The following is a 24,217-nucleotide window of genomic DNA, read 5'->3' on the forward strand; positions in this document are numbered from 1 at the left end:
GGACTCAAGTGAATTCACAATTCAACTTCCGGTTGTGCTAGAGGCAATAATCCCATTGGTAAATCAACTATTAATAAACACTAACATACTACAGTACAGGACTACCCAACAGGCCCAACATGTGGCCCATGAGCTGTTCATATGTGGCCTGTGGGTTAACTGCCACTTCCCACTGTTTTCATTGAAACTGAAGCCATGCAGACAGTGAAAACAGCTGCTACTTTACAGTTTAAGGCAGTGTTCTCCATGTTTTTGGACTTGAGTCCCTCACTGGACTCAAGACATCTCTCTACAACTTTTGTGATTTGAGTGGCACTCAATTTTAATAACTAGTTTATAAGTTACAGTGCTTCTCTCTTTGCAGAGGAGCTAGGCAATGGGAATGGATGACTGGCCAGTCAGGGGCTTGTGCTTATCTGCTTAGCTTATCTGTTTATCACCTCACAAGTCACTTTTCTCCTCACAACGTGAGGCACCCTGCAAAGGATCTAGTGGTACACCAGGGTACCCCAGCAGCCTGGTTGAGAATCACTGGCTTAGGGGTTAGGCAGCACACTGTTAGGACACAAGGCCCATGAGGAGGATAGAAGAGCCGGAAAAAGATGTGTGAGACAAGCAGAATGCAGGTTTAGGGGCTACAGAAGAATGGAAGAAGGAGGAATTATGAGGGGGTGGGGAAATGAGGGTGCTGGATGACAGCTTCCACAACCTAATCAAGGTCTAGTGAGCCAAGGAGGAAGGATATATTTTGCAGGTATACCCAAGCATGGATGCCATCCTACACTGAGGGAGGTAGCTTACATTTCAAAAACTAAAATGGAAACCCTTCTCAAAACCCTTCTCAAATTTATTACTGTGGAGAGGGAAAAGAGATTGGGGGAATGGGGAGCAAGACCGCGCTGGGTGAGCAGCGCTTCCGAAGCAGCTGCTCTTTGAAGCTGGGAGGAGGTGGCAGGGACGTGGCTCGCTGAGAACAGAGAAAAAAACAGTGGTTGCGGATAGGACGAGCCATGGAGCAGAGACTGGGAGGGGTCCTGGGAGCTGGCTGGGTGGAGAACCTGGGAGCCTCTGAAGAAGGGAAGATAGTCGACTCACCTAGATGAGGTAAGGGAAGTGGCAGAAGCCACAAAAAAACCCAAGCAAACTGATAAACAAAGGAGAACAATGGCGGATTCCCAACGGGACACGTTCAGGTCAAGTTCATTTTTGTTTTTTCTGTTTTGTTTCCCCGGTATCATTTGGGGATCTTCATCAGGACAGTTGGTGTCCCAGGAGCCAAAAAGAGAAAAGGAGAAAAGAAACAAGAGACTGAAGGAAGTTTCTTTGTAGTTTAATGAATGAAAGACAAAAACAGTTAAGATCGTTGAAGTTACCTATGTTCATGCATGTTGTTTTATGTTAAATAAACCCAACGAAGTGTCTTGGAAAATTGAAAAATAAGAACAATTTTAAAAGAGTATTTTGGTTTACAATAAAGTGAATTGATTGACTACATAAAAAAACAAGTGGATTCTTTTTAGTGGTAAAGTGTCCTGGGGTTTGTCCAGAAGAACCAGAAGTGAAACATCAATCGACAAGAAAAAGGTTCCATCCATACTGCTGGGGTCATTCTGCATTCGTAACACCTCCCGACTGATAACTTCGAATAAGATCAAGATGTAGCAGGCGAGAGTGGGTTTTAAAATGTGGAAGTACTCCAATCGGGCTTCCCGAGATGTAAGAAGAAACAAAGGGAACACCTTCACCCCCCACAATTACATTAGTAAGCATCTCATGATACTTGAAAGCCTGACTCAAGACACTTGCACATGAGGACTGGCTGATACACATATTTAGAGGTTCATAAAAAAAAATTGCTCTTTTTAGTTATTTAAGCAGCACTGTTATAATTTTAAGTTTCAGCCTAAATGTTCAAAGCTCAGATGTTTGTGAGGTTTTGCCTGAGGGGCCTGTCACAGATACCGCTATTCCTCTAAGAAGCTTACACCTCCTTTACACTCTTGTTGCAGCTATCTCAAAGTCTGATTCTACTGCACTAATTGGTAGGAGCCAATAATGTGAGACTCATCCTGTTACAGTGATTGAGACTTTTACTAGGTTCCCCTATACTGAAGTATTGGACAAGCCCACTATATAAATAGACTATTAATTATGGTGGTAAAAATATAAAAGGTAAGAGTATGACCCTGATTACACAGCTGCAAAATGATGAAAACTGAAGCCATAACTGCTATCAATGCTCAGTAAAAATTAAGTATGTTGAAAATAACCTACATACTTCAACTGTATGTGACTAGATTATTTGAACAGTAGCTATATCTCTCACTCACACATATGAGATAGGAATTATAATGCATGATTTGGGTCTATGTTTGTCATGGAAATACATGTTCTGAAATTCTTCAAATGAGTTATGTAATATGTGTTTTGGCTTTTATTTAAACTTATCTGTACATTCAACTGTTTGAGTTATAATTTAAATTTATAATACAAACAATATGTGGATTATAGTACTTGGGCTACTTAGATAGCAGGAATATTAAGAAAAAAACCACAAAGATATCAGATTCCATATCTAAGTCCAGTATGATCTATACTGGGACACTGTCTACCAAGTTCAAAAGAGAGAAATAGTTGCTGCTCATATTAATTTATATGATGGAAATAAAGAGACAATCATCATTACAACAAGAACAACTACAGCATAAATACATTTTACAACAAGTTCTCTGAAAATTAAATAGATCCATTAGATAGATTGGTTAGATAGGACATTTTAAGTAGAAATCATATTTCTGCACTTCACACTGCTGCATAAATACAGATTTAAAAATCTGTCAGTGCAACAGACCCAGAATTTCTTTCTCCACAGCCTAGTGATTTTAAATGCCCTGTGACCTTCTTAAGCACTGCCAATAACAACATTTGGTACCTAGCACAAAGAAAATGGATGCTAAAAATTTTTTGTGTATTTTTAATATGTGTTTTAAATATCTTCCCAATGCAAAGAAAAAATGGTTTTGATATATGACTGAAATGTAGAAAATAGTTCTGTTATACAGTTACCTTATGTTTTTAGGAGATAGAGAAATAATGACCCTGAATCTGATGGTTTCTATAATCATATTGCACCACAAAGACCAGGTTATATAAAACAACATAAAGTAATGTGGATAGAAGTGATGACCTGATTAAAAGAAAGTGATTCCAAAGCCAGGTAACTATCTGCCAACACACATTAGGAACACATAGACCATTCACTAATCAGGCCAGATTATGCTATTCCATATATTTTTCAATTAACCTTTCAATTTTTCTCATATCTTTAACTGCCACATTAGACATTGCATACATGATAGGAGAAAGGCCTTAAATAACGCCTCTAACCTTATCATGGAAAATCAGAGCTCCCCCTGCCCCCTTTGCTCACCAGGATGTGGGTCCAGCTGCAACAGTCCCTGCCCCCCCCACTTTGTGTCGCTGAACAGCCCTGATACGCTGGTGCCCTGCCTGTGACATTGCCTCTCATTGCCCACCCACAGCCCCCTGAGTCTTGACAAGGCCCCTCATTCCCCACCCACAGCCCCTTAGACCTCCTGGTGCCCCTCAGCCCCAACCCACAGCCCACTGCCACCTGCCCTAGACCTTCCAGAGAGGGCCACCAGCTGCCAGGGCTATGGGGCCAGGGATCAAGGACTCGGGTCTGCAGCCCCCTGCCCCCTTCAGAAGCACCCAAGCCCTGGCTGCTGCCTGTGGGAGGCAGCAGATGCTGCAGCAGAGCACAGTGAGGAGCCCAACTGCATGCTGCACCTGTGGGCTCAGGGGTCCCCACCCTGCTGCCCTCCCCCTGGGGCCTCCATGGCCCAGAAGGTGGGACCCAGCACAGCAGGGCATAGCATGGTAGGGAGAATAGATGCCATCACGAGGAACTCCCCACAGCCATAGCGAGGTGCCCCTGGCCCACCCAGCAGCAGTGGAGGGCAACAGCTGTGGGCCACCACCCCCATCCTGCTGCCAGATGGGCACAGGGCACCCCACCATAACAGTGCAGGGCTCCTGGTGGTGGCACCAAGCTCTGTCCTGCTGCACTGGGTCCCACCCATTGGGCCATGGAGGCCCCAGGAGAAGAGCAGCAGGGTGGGGATCCCTGAGCCCACAGCAACCTCCCCATGCACAAATCGGGGGGGCTCTAACTCTATACTAAATGCATATAGTAGCGGGGAGCCAACCCTCCCCTTCCCCCAGACAAGCCACCTGTGCCTCCATCCTGCTCCCCACCAAAGTCCTATGGGTGTGCAATCCTACCCAGGCCCCAAGACCCAGGCCCCATGCACCATCCCAGCTGGCAGCTTCACAAGCCCCAGTCCCAGCCTGCAAGGAGAAACCCATTTCCCACATTTTTCTCCTTTAAATAAGAAAATTGGTATTTTACCATGACAAACAGAAAACTTGGATTCCTACTGTTTACAGACCAGAACAACATCATTGTCAACATTTCAATGTTTCCTTCACAGAACTGAGCAGCTTAACCAGCGATCCTCAGCCATGATGCCATAGCAACCTCTGTTCCCTCAAGATCCTTTTCGGGGTGCTGCAAGATAAATTTAGGTATTTCAAATAGGAATCTAGAGCATCAAAAACATTCTGACCCATTGTAAACTTTCCAAGTGTGACGGGATTGCTTTAGTAGTTTTCATAGCCAAAAAGTGAATGAAAGCTGCATTTTCTGAGGGATGCCTTGAGTCTAAAAAGGTTGAGAACCATTAAGTTACAATAAGAGAACAGAAAATCATGACAAATGGGCAGGTAGGTAGCTCTAACAAAACTTGAAGCAACCCTGAAAATCCCAAAAGACCATGGAGGGCTGATAACAGACTTCCAGCATGCTACTGAAAAGGCCCACTCCACATTATTGCATAGAACTCAGTTAACTTGAGTTCATTAGGGTATGCAGAGATGCCTGAAGGAGGTCTGAACAAGCTGGCTCAAGTATTAGAAGCCACAGACTTATGTCAGTTGGACTCTGCCTGGGCTAACGCATCCTATTTCTCAGCAGCACTAAATTAGTCTGGGCAGAGCACTTTGCTAGCATGGCCCTGCAGCTTTTATTACCTGAGCTAGCTCTGAACAGTGCTGCATTGTACCATGTAGCCATACCCATAGAAGCAAGAGAAAACAGAGTGTTTCAGGCAAGGTACTGGAGTCCAAGTTTATTAAAAATGTATATTCAACATTGACTATTCATTAAAAACAAGTAGATCTTGCTTTTAAAAAAAGAGGTTGGTTATTTATATAGGATCCTTCACATGGCAATTACATTCCTGAATCTAAGTTAATAATGACTAGATGATTATGGGACAGGCTGTAAAGTAACTACTCTAAGTAAAAGGTAGTGTGTAACTATGCTGCCCAGATGACAAACTGTGGAATGAACTGTTTTATCATTTGGTCCTTGCTTCCCTCCTTGCTCTAGGTGGAAAGTCATCTGCTTCCGCCCATTACCAGATGCAGATTACTTCACTCCCAGTGCAGGCTCCGCAGCTCAGGCTGGCACAATGATAAGAGGTTGTGCTTTACATTTGCTCACTACCCTGTGTAGGTTTGCAGGCAACTAACAATATTTCCCTTTTCTTTTTCCAATATATTAAATGCATCTAGTACCTGAAGCACACAACCCACCAATGAAATGACTATAACAGCAAACCAAGAGACCTCCAGAATTCTCACACTGCTACAAAATAAATTTTGCCTCCTTCCCATCCTAGGAAAAAATGCTGCATAAATATAAGTCTTTCCATACACTCAGGTTAATAAAGTATTTTCATGCCACAGTGGGGAATAAACTGAATGGTCTACAGACTCAGTCCATCAAATATAGGAACTGTGAACATTTGGGCTCCACTTGATCATATGTTGAACTACTACCTTGAAATGCATGTACTACCTAGCTGGAAGTCAGTATTGTCTGTGGAAAACTAACTGCACAGGTGCTATGCAAGAAATATCACAACGTATAAATGGTTTGCACAGATTCATTCTGCTTAAATTGGTTTAGCTTAGGGTTGCCCAACTTCTGAGAAGCCAAGGGCTGCAAAATCCCAGCTAAAAGCAACTTAGGTCACATGCCCTCTGGGGTGTGTGCTGCAGGACACACCCCTCCTTCCACCCTGCTTTGCTGTGCCATACAATGCAGGGCCCCTGAGCTGCCAGGTATCTCTGGGATGTGGATAGGAACTGAAAGGTGGAGGAGGAGGAAGGAGCTGGAGACTTCAGCAGCACCAACAGGAGTGACAGAAGGAACAATGCTTGGACTAGGGACCCTGGTGCCACAAGATAACCCTTTGCAGGTTGCATGCACCTTATGGGCCACCAGTTGGACATCCCTGGTTTAGTTAAATAGGTGCAATTTTATTCATAGGCTCTGTTGCATTCATTTAAACCTGGCTGTGATTAAGGATCCAGGTGTCATGGGGTGGGGTCCCTAGGGCAGGCCATGAAGCCCCTAGGGCCCTGTGACTATGTCAGCTTCACCCTACAGGTGCCCTCTATTTTCACCTGCCACATCTTCATGGTTAAGATAATAAATGGTAGATAGGGAGGCTGCCCTCAAGTTACTAGGCAGTCACAGTTCTGGTGGACCCCACTAAACCAGGTCGGTTCTTAGACCCCTTGCTGTGTCCCACTCTAAGTAAGTGCCTCACAGGACAGCCCAAGCCTTATGGGCTAGATGTGTGGCTCCAAAACCACCCCTTTACCATGCCCCATTCCTCACAGATGGTATGTAGACATTGTCTCTAGTGATAAGGCCTCAGTTTAATTTGGCCTCTTTTTGTAAGTGGACTCTTAGCCTCAGTAACTCCTCTGGCACTGGGGTCTACTTGTAGCAAAACCCCCAGTTTTTCTTTTTTTCTTTTAAAACGCATTCCCTCCCCTTCCCCAACCATTTCTGACTTTTTCTCTCCCTCTCTATTCCCTATAGATAAGTATAAGTAAACAAAGAGGCAGGATAAGCTGTAACATTTTATTTTAGGTAGTAAGTTTTATTTTTCTCTCCCTTCTTTGCAAATAAGTTCCCTCCTATTTTGATATCGATACCCACTGTTTTATAAGTGATAATTATTATGTTTGTACTGCTTTTACATTGTGTGATTACTGTTTTATATTGTGTGATTACTGTTTTAGGCCTATATATGTAAGTTAGTGTAAGTCCTGTCAAGTTTCCATTTTGTCTGTCAAGCCTCCATCTTGTGTCCTCTGCCCAGGCATCCCCTGAGTTGCAACTGTATGATTTATGTATCCCTCCCATGTAAACTGGTTCCTGGATGAATGAGAGTGATTGGGAATGATTGAAATACAATGGTACCAGGCCTCTACTGAATGGCCTGTAATGACCAGGCCATCACCTCGCATTGATTCATCCAGGAATCATGGACCGCACCCAGGGACAGAGACAAGAACCCAGCATTTGAAAGACAAAAGGCCCTGCAGAACTAGAAACTCTACCATTGTACCCCACCATTACAGACACCCAAAACTGCACATCCCTGCATGGAGCACACATGCTCAGTAAACCAGGGGCTGACCCTTGCCTGGGCATGCCGCCTGTCACTAGGGTCACACAAGGTCTGCCCCTATAAAAAGGGGCAGTGAAGACAAACCCAGTGGAACACCCTCTCCATCTGGACCAGCACCATGCCACACCACCTATCCACCCAGAGGCCCTACCAGCAACCCCCCTCTGGACAACACCTACTGGACAAGGACCCCTTGGATTCTGCTTTTCTTCCCAACCTGGACTCCAACCCTTCCACTGAGTCTCTTTCTCCTGCTACCATTCTGCGTGTGTGCGCGCCTGCGTGCACCAATAACTTAATGGGACGGTGTAGTGTGCTGTCTGTTTAATAAAACTGTTATCTGGAACCCTAAGTTGGGTTTGCTTTACTATAGTTTGGCCCTGCTCCAATCTCTGCTCCTCACCCCTCTAACTTCTGTCTCATTTCTCCATCTCCTGCTTCTAGCTCACTGCCACCTCCAACACCTGTCCTGAGCTCCTCTCTGCCTCCAGCTCCCTTGTTTCTTTACCACTGTCTAATCCCCACTGCCTTTTCCTTTTCCCCTGAGCAACCAGGTTTCTGCCTCAGTTTCTTTCCTGGCTGTTTCCTCCTTGCCACCACTTAGCTGTTCCCCCTCCCCCCAATATCTCAGCTATCTGCCTCAGTTTTGAGCTCCAGTCTACCGTAAGTAAACCCAAGCCTCAGGTCTTCAGCCAGCTTCTATGAAGTCCACCAGTTCTAATCCCAGTTCTGACAACTTTCACTTCCTATACTTTATCTCTCTCTCTCTCACCTGAACCTTCCTCCAGGTACCCCAAGCACACACATACACACTGTACCATCCAAATTAGGAACTTACCTGTGTGTATGTATATGTGGGTTGTATGTGTGTGAACTGGTGAGTGTGTGTGTATATATATATGTCATTGTGTGCATGATAAACAAATTAGTGATGTATGTATAACTTTTGGGATGTACTGTATATGAGCTTGAATTGGTGATAGGTACGCATGTGCCGAGGCTGGTTTCGATGTATATGTGCCCGAGCTGGTAGTGTGTGTGTGTATGCGCCTAATTGATTTGTGTGTCTGTATATGTGGAATTGTATCACACCCTCCTGTCTAACAGTGCAATATTGAGATCCTGAGAGTTGGCCTGACCCCACAGGGCAACATACTCACACCCTGTCACTGCACCCTCCATCTCTGGGGCTCTGCACACTAGTGTGCTCCAATGAGGCCTCCTCCTCCCCAACAGCCTTAGTGAGGTCCATCGGATTAAAAGCAGCAACATAAATATTAACCCTTGGACTATAACATAACAACCACGGCAGCACCAGTTCCTCCAGTCTGGCTGGAGAACAGGTATGAGGCCTTGGCAGCCCTGGAGGAGGAGGAAGGAGAGGACGAAACCGGGGAGGAGGCAACTCCATGCTCCCCACGTCCCGTGCAGGCTGAAGGAGACAAGCACGCTGGACAAGAAAGCATTGCATGATCATCATTGGCGACTCCATCCTGAGGTACGGAGAGCTGAATCTGTCACCAGGACCCCTCAGCACGCGAGGTATACTGCCAACCTGGAGCGAGGATTCAGGACATGAAAGGGACGCTCCAAACCATAATCCAGCCCACCGATTATTACCCCATAGTCCTAGTCCATGTGGGCACTAATGATGCGGCCAGGAGATGCCCTGCTCGCCTGATGGAGGACTACCATGCTCTGGGGTGCGTGCTGAAGGAGATGGGCACACAGGTGGTTTTCTCTTCTATCCTGCCAGTGAGTGGACGTGGCAGACAGCATGAAACGTGCATCGCGGAGACCAACTGGTGGCTACAGGAATGGTGCTTCAAGGTGGGCTTTGGCTTCCTCAGCCATGACCGGCACATCATGACGAGAGACATGCTTGGATGGGATGGGCTCCACCTGTCCCCTAAAGGTAAGCGTGTGTTCTCTTCTAGGTTGGCTGACCTCCTCCAGCAGGCTTTAAACTAGGCTCGTCGGGGGAAGGGGAAGTTGAGGGCGGAGGAAACATCGGACTGCCAGACCAAGCAACACCCACAACTACAGCCCAGCCTAGACCAACGAGCGAAACGAATAAACAGGTAAGTGACATGGGCCAGGGCAATGCTGGGACTAGGGGATCAGTACACACATCCACAGGAGGCCTCAAATGCCTCTACACAAACACTCGTAGTATGGGAAACAAGCAGGAGGAACTCACCCTCCTGCTAGCTGACACCAGCGCGGACATAGTGGGGATCACTGAAACATGGTGGGACTCAATGCGTGACAGGGTGGTGAATGTCAAGGGCTATAGGCTGTACAGGAGAGACAGGATAGGAAGGAGAGGTGGGGGTGTGACACTCTATATTAAGGAGGAATATACATCCTCGTCAATTAGCAAGGAGTCAGAGGAAGGGCACTCTGAAGTGCTTTGGGTTAGAGTACAAGGCAGGTGAGGGGAAAGAGACTTAACGGTGGGAGTCTACTACAGACCTCCCAACCAGGGGGAAGAGCTTGACCAGGAATTCTTAGATCAGCTCACAGAGGTAGTGAAAGCTAAAGATGTGGTAGTCATGGGCGACCTGAACTTCCCGGACGTCTCCTGGGAAGAGCAGTCAGCCAGGTCTGACTGCTCATGTAGGTTCTTAGACAGAGTGCAGGACCTCCATCTAACCCACGAGGTGCACAGCCCCACCAGCGGAGATGCCTTGTTGGACCTAGTGCTGGCCACAGGTGATGACCTAGTGAGGGGGCTGTGGGTGCTCGACCACCTGGGCGAGTGATCATTGCCTGCAGGAATTCACCATCCAGCGCAAGGTGGCAAAGGCCTACAGTAAGACAGCAGCCCTAGAATTCAGGAGGGCAAACTTCTACAAGCTAAGAAGGATAGCTGGGGAAGCACTGAGGTCCCAGAGGGGAGGGGAGCCAGGTTTCCAAGGAGAGTGGTCGCTCCTTAAGGAGACGATCCTCCAAGCCCAAAGGAAGGTAATCCCAACGAGGATCAAAGGGAGCAGGAGGGCACACAAGCCCCCATGGCTCACCAAAAGCATCCAGAAATGTCTCCTTGCTAAAAGGGAGGCGTACACCCAATGAAAAGAAGGGGACATCACCAGGGATGGCTATACTGCAGTCGCTCGGGGATGTAGGGGGGCAGTCAGGAAAGCCAAGGCAGAGATGGAATTAGGACTAGCTTCCCAGATTAAGGACAATAAGAAGTCCTTCTTTAAATACATAGGGGGTAAAAAGAAGGTTCTGGGTAATGTGGGGCCCCTGCAGGATGTGTTGGGAAATTTGGCCGTCACACCAGACGACAAAGCTAACATGTTTAACGATTTCTTTGCCTCCGTCTTCATAAGTAGGGACCAGAACAGTCACCTCCCTGCTAGGCACCCCTCGGGCCCCAGGGGAGGCACACCTGGGCCAAGAGTTAGTGACGAAATAATTAGGGAACTTCTGGAGGGACTGGATGTATTCAAGTCAGCCGGTCCGGATAATCTCCACCCTAGAGTTCTAAAGGAATTGGCACTTGTGGTGCTCTGGTGTGGTGCCAGAGGACTGGAGAAGGGCCAACGTGGTTCCAATCTTCAAAAAGAGGAAGAAGGAGGACCCGGGAAACTATAGGCCAGTTAGTCTTACCTCGATCCTAGGCAAGCTGTTTGAGAAAATTATTCTGGCACACATCCATGAGGGGCCAACAGGGGACTGCATGCTTAGGAGCAACCAACACGGGTTCATCAGTGGCAGGTCCTGTCAGACCAACCTGGTGGCCTTTTACGATCAGATCACCAAATGATTAGATGCAGGGGTAGCAGTGAACATAGTCTTCCTGGACTTCCGGAAGGCTTTTGACACTGTGTCTCACCCCGTTCTCATTAAGAAACTGGGGGACTGTGGTGTTGACACCCACACAGTCAAATGGGTGGCCAACTGGCTGGAGGGCCGCACCCAGAGGGTGGTAGTGGATGGGTCCTTCTCAACCTGGAAATCAGTGGGGTTCCGCAGGGCTCGGTCCTCGGGCCCGCACTGTTCAACATCTTCATCAGTGACTTGGACGAGGGGCTAAAAAGCACGCTGTTCAAATTTGCTGATGACACTAAGATGTGGGGGATGTGGGCACACTAGATGGAGGCAACAGGCTACAATCGGACCTAGACAGGTTACAAGGGTGGGAGGATGAGAATAGGATGGGATTCAACACAGACAAGTGCAAAGTGATGCACCTGGGGAGGAACAACCGGCACCATACCTACAGGTTAGGGAACTCCCCTCTTGTCAGCACAGAGGCGGAAAAGGATCTTGGAGTCATCATTGGCTCCAAGATGAACATGGGTCGGCAGTGTGGGGAAGCAGTCAGGAAGGCCAACCGTACCTTGTCATGCGTCCACTGATGCATCTCGAGCAGGTCCAAAGAGGTGATCCTCCCTGTAGCAGGGCACTAGGGTGCCTGCTACTGGTAACAGTAATATGGGTTCAGCTGCCACTCACCAGGGCAGCACAGGTGGGGGTTGCTGAGACAACCAGTTGGGTCAGCTGACCAGAAGGGGGCAGGGCCTGGCCTTTATAAACAGCGAGGCCAAGGCCAGAGTCAGTTCCCCTCTGGCAGCCTAAGAAGCAGGAGCTCTGCTGGAGCAAGCAGGGTGAGCAGAGCTCTGTGGGCATAGTAAGGAAGCCAGATGGCTTGAGCAGTGTTGGCATGGCGATACAGGGTGGAGAGAACCCTGACAGGGATATGGAGGAAGGATAGCCAGGTTGGCTTAGGATTTATGTTATAGCCAAGGGGCTTTGCGTTTTTGTTTTGGTTGTGATTACACCAAAGGACCGGGCAAGGCTGTAGGGGTTGGAGGAGGCCTCATGGGAGCTCCCCAGTAGTGAGGGGGGGTTCCCGGCGCCGGAGAGTGGCGCTGCATTTTGGGGTGTCCCGACCCCGGCCCCAGTGTGGGCAGAATTGGGAGGAGCCCAGTGTGGGCGTAGGCAAGAAGCCCCAGTGGGGCGTAAGAGCCAGGAAGGTGGGTCTGGGGGCCAGGTAAGGCTGAGGCCGCCTGAGCCCCAATTGGGAGAAGCCCCAGTGGGGCATAGGACCCAAGAAGGGGTCTGGGGGCCAGGTAAGGCTGAGGCTGCCTGAGCCCCAATTTGGAGAAGCCCAGTGGGCATAGGACCCAAGGCAGGGGTCTGGGGCCAGGTAAGGCCGAGGCCGCCTGAGCCCCGATTACGAAAGCGCAGGGAGCGCGAGGCACAGGCCCCGGTGGGGGGCAGGAGCACGGGGAGTGCGAGGCACAGGCCCCGGTGGGGGGTGAGAGCGTGGGAAGCGCGAGGAGCAAGGCCCCGGTGGGGGGCGAGAGCGCGAGGAGCAAGGCCCCAGTGGGGGGCGGGAGCGCGGGGAGAAAGAGGAGCAAGGCCCCAGTTGGGGGCCAGATCACAGGCAGTGCGAGGAGCAAGGCCCCGGTTGGGGGCGGGAGCGCAGGGAGCACAAGGAGCAAGGCCCCGGCGCAGGCAGCAGAATTGCGAACAAGGCCCCAGTGTGGGCAAGCGCAAGGCACAGGCCCCGGTTCGGGGGCGAGGGCGCAGGGAACACGAGGCATAGGTCCCAGTTGGGGGCAAGAGCGCAAGGCAGGGCCCCAGGGAGGGCGACGGTATAGAGGCAGGCCCAGGGAGGGCGACAGTATCAAGGCCCCGGTGCGGGAGACGGTATAAGGGCAAGGCCCCGGTGCGGGCTACGAGAGCCGCAGGAGACAGGCCCCAGTGTGGGCGAGAGCATAGGAGACAGGCCCCAGTGTGGCGAGGGCCACAAGAGAAGTGAGGGGGCACCCGTGAAGGTGCAGGTGGGGCAACTGGACAGAGCCCCGGTACAGCAAAGGCAGGCACCATGCCAAGGAGGGCAGGAAGGCAGCCTCCCATTAAGGATATTTACCAGCAAGACGTGGCAGGTGAGATAGAGGGTGCCTTCGAAACCTGATTTGGCACGGTAGGTAGGGGCGCTAGGGGAGGTCACAGCACCCCTAGAGGGTGCCCTGCCACACTTCCCCTGTATGTGGCACTGGTCAGGCTGCAGTTGGAGTACTGAGTCCATTTCTGGGCACCACACTTCAAGAGGGATGTGGACAACATGGAGAGGGTCCAGAGGTGGGCCACTCGCATGATCAGGGGACAGCAGAGCAGGCCCTACGAGGAGAGGCTACGCGACCTGAACCTGTTCAGCCTCCATAAGAGAAGGCTGAGGGGGGATCTAGATGCCTGTTACAAACTAGTCAGGGGGACCAGCAGGCACTGGAGAAGTCCCTGTTCCCCCAAGCACTGCCAGGAGTGACCAGGAATAATGGTCACAAGCTGGCAGGGGGTAGATTTAGGCTAGCTATCAAGAGGCACTACTTCACGGTCAGGATGGCTAGCATCTGGAACCAACTTCCAAGAGAAGTGGTGCAGGCTCCTACCCTGGGGGTTTTTAAGAGGAGGCTAGATGAACACCTTGCTGGGGTCATTTGACCCCAGTACTCTTTCCTGCCATGGCGGGGGGTCAAACTAGATGATCTGCTCAGGTCCCTTCTGACCCTAGAAACTATGAAACTATAAAACCATAACATGGCGGGGTCACACTCTGTCCCTTTAAGAGGGTCAGTTTCTCCCTCAACGTGTGCCTCCTAGCCCTGGAGGAGCTCCTAAATTTCATTAGTCACACCAGCAGAAGCACAGACACCCAAGTATCTCTGTGGAGCTTTTCTGCACGAACTGCACTCCCTCTGGCAGCTGTCAGAGCTCTAACTGCTTTCAGTCCCAGCCCTGGGTCTTATATCGGCCCAGGGCCCTGCCTTCTTCCAGTCAGCTGACCCGGTGCAGGTGCAGGTGCAGGTTAATTCCCTCATTAGTCTGCTGCCACAGTAACCTATGTCTGTGGGGTTTCTGCCTGGCTCCTACAGCCCTCTCTCTAGGCTTTCTGCCCTTGAAGGAGCAGGCACCTTAGTTCATTCATTCATTTAAACCTGGTTATGATTAGGGATCCAGGTGTCATGCAGTTGGGACATTTGTCCTGATTTGATTCATCTGTATCAGACTTGGAGATTCGGCCGCCAAATCAGCTGATTCGGTGATTCGGCCACAGATTATAATGGGGAATCACTAAAATACCTGTAACTTTGTCTCTTTTTTTCAGATTTGTATGAAAACAGCAAGGATGCTAGCTCCTTCTGAGGGCAGGAAGCCTGCCCAGTTTTAAGGAGATAGGTGCAGGGGTTTCAGTGAAAGTGCACCTCAAACTGTTGAAAGCAAAACTCACGTCACTTTTGCATGTTAACTGGGTTTCTGGTTGTAGCCATGTTAGTCTAAGGAACAGGTAGGCAAGGTTCTTTGAGTAGATGTGATATGTTTTATTAGACCAACTGAATAGTTGAAAAAATAAATCTTAGCAAGCTTTTGGGTTTAAAAATGGCTGAGGAAGAATCTGCAGTTGGTGTGTGCGCTCTTCCAGAGTGAAATGAATAGTAAAGAAGCCAGAGGCAAGACATGCTTCCTCATCCTGACTAAGGGTTTTTAAACCCGAAAGCTTGCCAAGATATATTTCTCCAACTATTCAGTTGGTCTCATAAAAGATGCCAGATTAACCCAAAGAACCTTGTCTGCCTTGTGTGTGTTAAGGCAGAGCAGGATGAATGCAGCAGGGATGGTAGCCTCTAACAGGGGCCCTTCTTGTTTCTAGGCCAACCGCCCACCTATCTTTTGTCTGCCATGCCTTGATAGAAACCTGATTCAGATGTTACCCAAGTGGGAGGCTGCCCATTTAGGGCGCTAATGTCTAGGGATGACATTCATTCAGCAGCTCTGTACCTTCCCTATACTGGAGCCCATGCCTCACAGACTGTATCCTTCACCACCTACAACTGTGGTCCCCTTTCTGGGACCTGTGGCTCCCAGTTAGGCCCTGGCCCCGCCTTCAGGCCAGTCAGAATCCTGAGCCTCTTGGTCTGGGCATTCCTCATGGTGGGCCCCTGGCTCTTCAACTCCACTTTGGGTCCTGGCCCCAGCACAGACCAGTCCAGGGTACCTGAGGTCAGATCTGAGCTACCTGCCTGCTATCACCCTCACAACTCTACTGCAACCAGTAAGCCTCAGGCCTCTCAAAGATCTTACAGTTCTGGGCTTTACCTAGCCAGGACTCTGTGTGTGTGTGTGTGTGTGTGTGTGTGTGTGTGTGTGTGTGTGTGTGTGTGTGTGGTGGCTGCAGGTTATCAGGTGCCTCCTACCCACTTTTCACCAGGAAGGTTTGTGGTCCTGTCATTTCCTGGGGCTGCTGCACCACCGGTAGTCCCAACAGACCTCCCTACCCTGGAGGATGCAGTTTTAGGTTATGCCCAGGAGCTGGGGCCTCCTTCTTCCCCACAGCCCCGGTCCGTAGTTCCAAGTTCATCCTGGCCTGGAAACTCAGCAGGAAGATGTTCTTCCCCTGCTGGCTGCTGAAAAACTAAACTGCAGCTTCCAGCTCTGACAGCGGGGCATTAAATGGTTGTGAAAGCAACTAAAGAAAGGAAATAGATGCAGAGTGAGGAAGATGGAACTCACTCTGTCTGCAGGTGGAGCTTGGGGCACCCCAACAGTGGGAGGGTCACCTTCCAGAACACCAGCTGCTTCTCCTTGGATCCTGTTTTGGTGATGCGGTGGGGTGTCACAACATCTCCACCAATGCTGAACACCCTCTCACTTGGAACACTGATCAGTGGACAGGACAGGTGTTCCTGGGTAACCATGGCCAGATCCTGTCACATCTGGTTGCAGGTTGCCCAGTAGGCCAATAGGCAGTCCAGCGGCTCCACATCCTTGGTGAGATCAATAGCCACTGAGGTCTCCACACGGCCTGCCAGGTAGTGGGGTCTGGTGCCTCTGGACCTCAACATTGAAGCCATGCCCTTGGCCACAATGGCAGTGGCTGTGGTGGAAGAGATGGGCTAGTGCTTGGAGTGCTGGCATGGGATAATGGATCCCCCTCTTCCACATCCCCCTGCCTCTACCCTTCTGCCTCCCTGACTGTTCAACAGCACTCTGTTTAGCGATCAAGGGTTTCAATGCTGCAGATGCTCTCTGTCACCCTCGGGTACCACATGCTCACCAACATGTGGACCATACTGGACCACAACGAATCCAGCAGTTTTTTGATGCCCTCCTTCAGCCACTTCACCAGTGCCTGCACTTCTGGTGAAAGCAGCTTGCCCTATCCAGGAACTTTGATCCCCTGGAACTTCTCCATTTCATGCTCAAGCTTCTTCACTATGGTGATCATCAGGGGTTTTCCATTTCCCATGGAAAAACGGAGGAAACCACAGATTCCCTGTTTTTATCAGAAAAAAACATGGATTTCCCTTTTTAGCAGAAAAATCCATGGATTCTCCGCTTTTGCGAAGAGCTCTTGCAGGCTGGCACAGCTCCAGCCTGAAAGAGTCAACTGCAGAAAGGGTATGAAACCCCCAGCCCTGCCCAGAGAGGCAGGAAGAGGGGGAAGGGCGGGGCCTGAGCCTCTGAGTCAGCCAAGGCTGGGCTCCAGCTCAGACTTGCCCTTCACCCCTGGAGCCTAGAGGTAAGTGTGGCTGTGGGGCAGAACTGGGGAAGATGGTTGGGGGCTGAAGGGTGCTGCCAGCCTTAGGTGGGACACCACAGCTGGGAGCAGAGCCAGGGGGTGAGGGCAGGTGTGCCCCTCTGTGGGGATGCTCTGCGGGCAAGAAATGCAGGGTGCAGTGTGGTGGTGCCTGCCATGTGTGGGCCACACAAATGCCACCCAGTCACCTGCTCAGGGGAGGGGAAGGCTGGCATGCGGCCGGCTGCACAACTCTGTGGCCAGCTTTGCAGGTGAGGGGTGCAGTGGCAGAGTTGCGAACCCTGTGTTAAGCCAGCCAGCACGTGTGTGGCCTGCAGAATGGCACCCGAGCCCACATTCCCTGGCCACACCCACCCCCTTCTTGATCTACACCCCCAGCATCTTCCCTTTACCCTGCCCTACCCCTTCCCCCACACACACACATACCTGCTGGGGTGCGTGTCAGTGTCTGTATGTGCCTCTGTGTCTGCATGTCTGTGTCTGTCTGTGGGTTGGGGGGGCATCAGAAGGGCTGTTGAAACCTATATTCTGGGGAGAGTGTCAGGCACCAGCAGTGCTGGGGGGGAGCTGTGGGGGGCCTTTAATTTTTATGATGGATTTTGGATTTTTAAATCAGAGAATTTACAGTTTTTAATCAGAGAAAACCAGGATCCCTGGTGATCACCTGGCTAAGGAGGGCATTGCCAGTATTGAGGGTCTCAGTGGCCTTGAGAACCACCAAGATCTGGAAGATGGTATTCCACTCCATTTTGTTAAGAGGGCCGCTGATCCCAATCTTTCCGAGCAATGCCATCTTGTGGATGGCCTGTTGCTCAACCAGGCTTTCAAGAATCAGGTATGTGGAGTTCCACTGAGTCTCCACATCCTACATGACTTTGTGCTACAGGATGCTCAGCTCTGCCTGTTTGTTCCACAGCATTTTGCCCCTCTTGATGCTCTGGTGGAAGTAGCCTGCCACCTTCCAGCATTTTGAAATGAGCTGGTTGGTCATGGTAGTGACAGAGCCATCACCAGGAGCCCTATCCCCCTCTACGGTGTCCCTGACTATGAGGTGGAACTTGTGAGCCACACAGCGGATGCCAACCAAGTTGGCATCATGCACCGCCTTGACCATGTTGGCCCCATTGACCATGAACCCTGCCCAATGAGCCACCCCTGCACCACGCAGTTCATGGCCACCATGATCTGCCTTCCCATATGGGAATCATCCATCACCTCCATTTCAAGGAGCGCCCACCTATGGCCTGACTGATGGCACCAGTGTCCTGTGAGAGAGAGTAGGCATGATCTCCACCCTGACTGCTCCAGATGTCCGAGGTGAAGTGCAAGGCTACCTGTGGTTCTGACTTCTGCAGCTTCTCCCTCAAGGACTCCCTGCATGTCTCATACTGGGAGGGCACCACCACCTTGCTAAAGATGGTGTGTGCAGGCACTTGGTAGGATGGGGCCACAAGCGCCATGAGCCACCTGAACCCTGGATGTTCAACTAAGGAGAAGGGATGGCCATCCAGAGCAAGCATCTCCCCAATGCTCTGGGTGACCTAGCTCGACTTGGAAATGTGCCCCCTCCTTTGTCCCCACCTTTCCCCCACTGGTTCAGGGTAGCCTGCCTCTACTTTTTTGGGACATGGCTTTGGAGCAAGAGGGGGACTTCTTTTTGGGCATGCTCCCACTAGTGCCAGGCTGAGGAGGAACAAGGACAAGAGGGTGCTGCCTCCTGAGATACAGCAACATTGCTATGGTGGTGAAGTGTTTCACACCCTTGCCCTGACCGATCTGCTTTTGGCAGTGCTGGCAGGTACCCTGCCACCTCAAAGTGATCCCACCTGCTTCTGGCTTGAAGCTGGGGATTCTGCCTTATCCCTCTCCTCAGCAAGCAAAGGCACAACAGGAGGAGCTGAGCCACCTGCCCCAACAACCTCCTCCAAAGTGCCTTCTGGAGAAGACCTGCCTTTAGGGGAACTTTGACAGGTGTGGAGCACAAACTCAGATTCCCACTCCTTCCCCCGGATTTCCTTGGCTATTGCTCTCAGATCTCCCACTTCCAGATCCAGCTCCTCCTCTGGCACTGGAAGATTACAATGGAGAACGTCATGCCGCTGCTGGTTGTGGTTACTGGTGTTATTGGTGGTGCTGCAGGTGCAGACACAGCTGCCACCTCCTTGCTCCCACTAGCAGCAGAAGACTCCTTGCCGCCAGGAAAGAGTGTGCATCTATGTTTGGGGCTGGGGAGTGGAACTTGCAGCTCTCCCTCTGCCAGCTCTCCCTACCCTGCCAGAAGACCTGGCACCTGCCTTTCCAACACCCTTCATGATGTTTGGTGTTCTGCAAAATGCGTTTGTGTCTGTGTGTAATATATGTAATATAAGTTGTGCTTTCCTGCACAGTGATGACACACTGTCAGGGAAACAGATTTTTTTCCATCGGGGAAAAAACAAAGACAAGCTAACAAGAATAAATGAGAAGGTTTGTTGGGAAGAATAAGCTGAAAGGAATGGACAACAACAGGGATTGTGGGCAAGGGTAGATAGGAAAGGATTGGATAGAACTTGATAGCAAGAGACTACCTATTACCAAGCCAGAGCCCTTCAGATGCTGCTGCTGCTACAACAGGGACAGACAGCTCACAAAAGGCACACAGATGGGTTCTCACACAGCCTTATATGTTGTTTCTATGTCCCTCCCACAGAGCACTGTGTTTGGAAAAGAACTCAAAGAAAGATCACAGTTACTGGCCAGCTACAGATGTCAATATCTTCCCCCTCTTCCCCTTCCTTCTTCTCAGTTTCTGTTTGCTGCAAGCCTGCCTTCAGAATCTCTGAATCTTTTCTGAATCTTTTTCAAATTGATTTGGAGGCTTAAATTCAATTCAGAGCTTTCAATGCGTCTCGATTCAATTCAAATGGATTCAGAGATTCGCCCAATGAATTGGGCCATATCTCCTCTGAATTGAATCAGCTCCTGAAGCTTCACAGCTCTACTTTCCAAATTTCGGAGTCATTTTTTTCTCAAGGAGGCCACAGTCACACTTTCTGTATCTGGTGAGATCTAGACAGCATGTAATTGACCACATTTCAGCTAAATGGAGTGAGCTATAGCTGCAATAATAAAAGACCTATAAACCAGGGGAACATGAGAGAGCAGGGACAGGCTAACTAATCTGTAGTGCTCCTCTGCATCACAAAAGAAACCGTAGATGGACTCTCAGATAACTGCACAGTCAAAGGGAACTTCTATACTGTCTGGCATCAGAGCTGTGAGTACTATTTTAAATTAATAAAACCAGTTTCTATGTTGATTTTTTTTCATCCCAACAAATCCTCAGTGAAGATTAAGCCTCTTGTGCTTGCAAGGGTCAGAGAATTAGCTTCAGAGCCTATCTAAAGGACATTTTCCTTTAGGAGAAGTTATAAAAAGCCTCTTAGAGCTGGAGGCACTGTTATCTATAAAATAGCTTCTCCCCAGTGAAGAAGTGAAAGAGAAGACAACCCTGCCCCAAACACAGAAGGAAAGTAAGAGAGGAGGTAGCATTAAGCTGCAGCCACAGTCATTCAGAGTGGCTCTGTAGAAACTTGAGAGGAAATTCATGTCCTAAACACTTCCAGAACTCTCCTAGTGACTTAAACCACAGAAAGGCAGGTTTCCTTCCTCCCAAACTCCCCTCAAGAGTTGTAGCTTGACCACTGAAACACTGCACTGAAACAATGAAATACTTATAATACCCTAATAAAGCTATGAATAATGCTATATACAAGAATGATTACCATCAGATCTTGGAAGTTGCACACTAGCTTAAATGCAAATAAAAATGTCTTAAGACAAATACAGAATGTGTGTTGCAATGATTTGGTGAAAAATGGTACACAAACCAATCACGGGTAAAAAAACTTCAAGCTGATAAAGCCTCTTATTTTACTTGCCAGATGTGTATGCCATGGTCGGTGCTGGTGGAACAGGAGCTAATATGGTTATCACATCTGGATTTTGCAATTGTAAAAATTTCACTTTGTCAAGTTAAAGTTTTAATCAAATATGAGAACTGCTTAGCCTACTTCAATTAAATGGCTGACTGCAAAGCAGCAAGAAAGAAAAAATATGAAGAACACCAAACTATATTTGGTGTTTTACATTTCATATCTGTCTTCATGTCATTCTGTTGCAATACGCTGTCGGCAGTCCCTTGGAGTCAAGGATGATGTCTGTCAGGCTTGATGGCTCCTTGGGTGACTGAAGAGCCCAATTCTAGATACACACATTCTTCAGCAATGGGGTCATGTTATTGCACGGGGGAGTGGGATTTGCTGCCCCGAGTTGGTATCCTTCTTGTTTCGCCGCCGCCGCTGTTCCACCTCAGTATCAAGTCATTGGGCCTCAAAGTGGTGTGTGCCTTGGTGGACCAAGTGGTGCCACACTGAACGGTCAGCAGCTTGCTCCTCCCAGCCATTGGTGTTGATGCCTTCATGCTTTAGAGAGATCTTAAGTGTGTCTTTGTACTGTTTCCTTTGGCCACCCTTTGAGTGTTCACCAACAAAGGGCTGGGAAAAGAGAATCTGGTGAGGGAGGTAGTTCTCGGACATCTAGATGCAGTGGACCATCCACTGGAGTTGGTTTCTCAAGAACAAGGCTTCGATGCTGATGGATGCAGCTTCATGGAGGACGCTCACACTGGTCCGGTGGTCCTCTCATTTGATCCCCAGGATTTGATGCAAGCACCACTGGTAAAAGTTCTCAAGGGTCTTAATGTGGTGTCAGTAGATGGTCCAGGTTTCACTGTAGTACAGGAGGGTGGTCAGCATGACAGCCTTGTAAACCAGGCCCTTTTTGACTTCTGAAGGTCTCTATTTTTGAAGACACCTTGTCGCAGCTTGAAGAAGGTGGCACTGGTGCAGATGACCTGGTGCTGGATTTCATCAATGGTAGCCCATTAAGAGAGGTGGCTGCCGAGATATGGAAAGTGCTCCACATACTCCACAGCCTCCCTGTCTATGTAGATAGCACAAGGGATGTTCAGCTGGCTTGCGGAGGGTTGCTGGAGAACCTTCATCTTGGTGACATTCAAGGACAGGCCAAATCTATTATACAAAGCACTGAAGAGATCTAAGTTAGCTTGGACATCCTGTCCAGAGTGAGCCATCACGCAGCAATCATCCGCAAGCTGAAGGTCATGGATGTCCTTGGTTATGAGTTTCATTTTTGCCCAAAAGCGCCTGAGATTGAAAAGCTTCCCGGCCATTCAATACTGGATACTGATGCTGGATGGTAGCTCATCTTGGATGAGGTGAATGATGATGGTCAGGTAGATGGTGAACAGGGTGGGAGTGATCACGCAACCTTGTTTGACCCCAATCCGGGTGCAGAAGGCATCGGTTTCAGATCTTCCATTTGGGACAGTGGTGGTCATATCATCATACAGCAGCCTCAGTATAGTGACCAAACTTCAGCAGGAATCCAACGCATTGGAGGATGGTCCACAGAGCTTCATGATTTAAGGAATTGAACACCTTGGTCTGGTCAAGGAAGCTGAGGAACAGTTCTTGATTTTGCTCCTGACATGGTTGGTGGATCACCAAGGGAATCCACCACAGGGCACTGCATGACAGCTTGGAGGGTCTTCACACAGTGGACTCCCAATTAAGGAGGAGTTTGAAATGGTCCTTCCAATGCAGATGGATGGCATCATCATTCTTGAGGAGCCAGGGGCCATCCTGTGATCAGAGGGGGTTTTGTAAAATGGAGTGGGGTCCATAGGTTGTCTTGGTGGCCTAGACAAAGTTACATATGTCATGCTGGTCAGCGTAGCCCTGGATCACACGTGCCTTCTCCACCCACCAATTGTTATTCATGTCACAGATGCATCCCTGGACCTCAGCCTTCAGCTGGTGGTACACTGCTGTCTTTCGACAACTTTGTGGATGGCTTCATCAGGCAATGAAGGCTGCATGCTTCTGCTCAAGGAGACTGAAGTTCTGAGAGGAGGATCACAGATCACAACTGGGCCTGGAACTCCTCCCACTGTCCAGGGTCCTTCTGAGCTGTGACATTCAGCCATCTCCAGGCAGCCTTCTGGGTCTTCCGGTGTTTTGGCACAAATTCTTAGCTGAGGTTATGAGAATGATTTTGATTTTTTGTTTCAGCAAATAAATTATCTTCAAAAGGAACCAATTCACCTGGTTATTAGAGTTGAATGGATTATTACTGCCTCGGAAAATTTTTCAAGATTTTTTCTCAGACTTTCAAGATCCATTTACGCTATGTTTAAAGATGCATTTGCCATAGTATCATCATTAAGACACACTACCAAAAGAGCAATAGAATTACACCCTTCCCCATCCAAAATGGCTAGATCCTACAATCATTTCCCACGACTCTGAAGTGTAAATGAGCACTAATTTTCATAGATGTCATAGACATTAGAACCGGAAGGGACCTTGGAAGATCATTGAGGGGCAGGATGTGCGAGGTCCCCCCCATGTGCAAGGTCCCCCCAAATCCAGCCAGCCAGGTAGCACCTGTGCAGCTCACAGAGGGGAGTTGCTGCCCTTGCCCCCCCCACCCCAGGCCTGCTCCTGGGAGGTGGCAGCATGGGGTACAGGATGGTGGCACTCCGTCCCTGCCCACCCGCACATACCCCCAGCCCCTTTCTGTGTACCCCTGGTTGACAACCCCTGCCCTGGAAGATGGGATGAAGTTCACCCTCAGCAAGTTTGCAGATGACACCAAGCTGGGGGAGTAGTAGATACACTGGAGTGTAGGGATAGGATTGAGAGAGACCTCAATGAACTGGAAAGAAATCTCATGAAATACAATAAGAACAAGTGCAAAGTCCTGCACTTAGGATGGAACAATCCCATACATCACTATAGGCTGGGGACCAAATGGCTAAGCAGCAGCTCTGCAGAAAACAACCTTGGGGTTACACTCATATTCATAAGCTGAATATGAGCCAACAGTGTGCCCTCATTGCGAAGAAAGCTAATAGCATCCTGGGCTGTATTAGTAGGAGCACTGCCAGTAGATGGAGGGAAGTGATTCTTCCCCTCTACTGGGCACTGGTGAGACCACATCTGTGTCCAGTTGAGGGCCCCTC

At 49.4% G+C, this 24,217-nt stretch overlaps 1 protein-coding gene across 10 annotated transcripts in view; it reads right to left on the minus strand.

Annotated features, from left to right (window-relative positions):
• BNC2 (basonuclin zinc finger protein 2) overlaps nt 1-24,217 on the minus strand; it is a 471,942-nt gene that overhangs the window by 389,422 nt on the left and 58,303 nt on the right. Inside the window, exon 1 of one of the 10 annotated variants that reach the window (XM_090038746.1) lies at nt 4,433-4,450. The exons of the other annotated variants lie outside the window; for them this stretch is intronic. Coding sequence (XP_089894872.1) covers nt 4,433-4,435 — 3 coding nt within the window. The 5' untranslated portion in view covers nt 4,436-4,450. Of the gene's footprint in view, nt 1-4,432; nt 4,451-24,217 lie in introns of those variants that run through there. 10 annotated transcript variants of the gene reach the window in all.

This window comes from Crocodylus siamensis, chromosome 3 (assembly GCF_052110815.1).
Source record: "Crocodylus siamensis isolate JL-2025a chromosome 3, ASM5211081v1, whole genome shotgun sequence".
NCBI lineage: Eukaryota > Metazoa > Chordata > Crocodylia > Crocodylidae > Crocodylus > Crocodylus siamensis.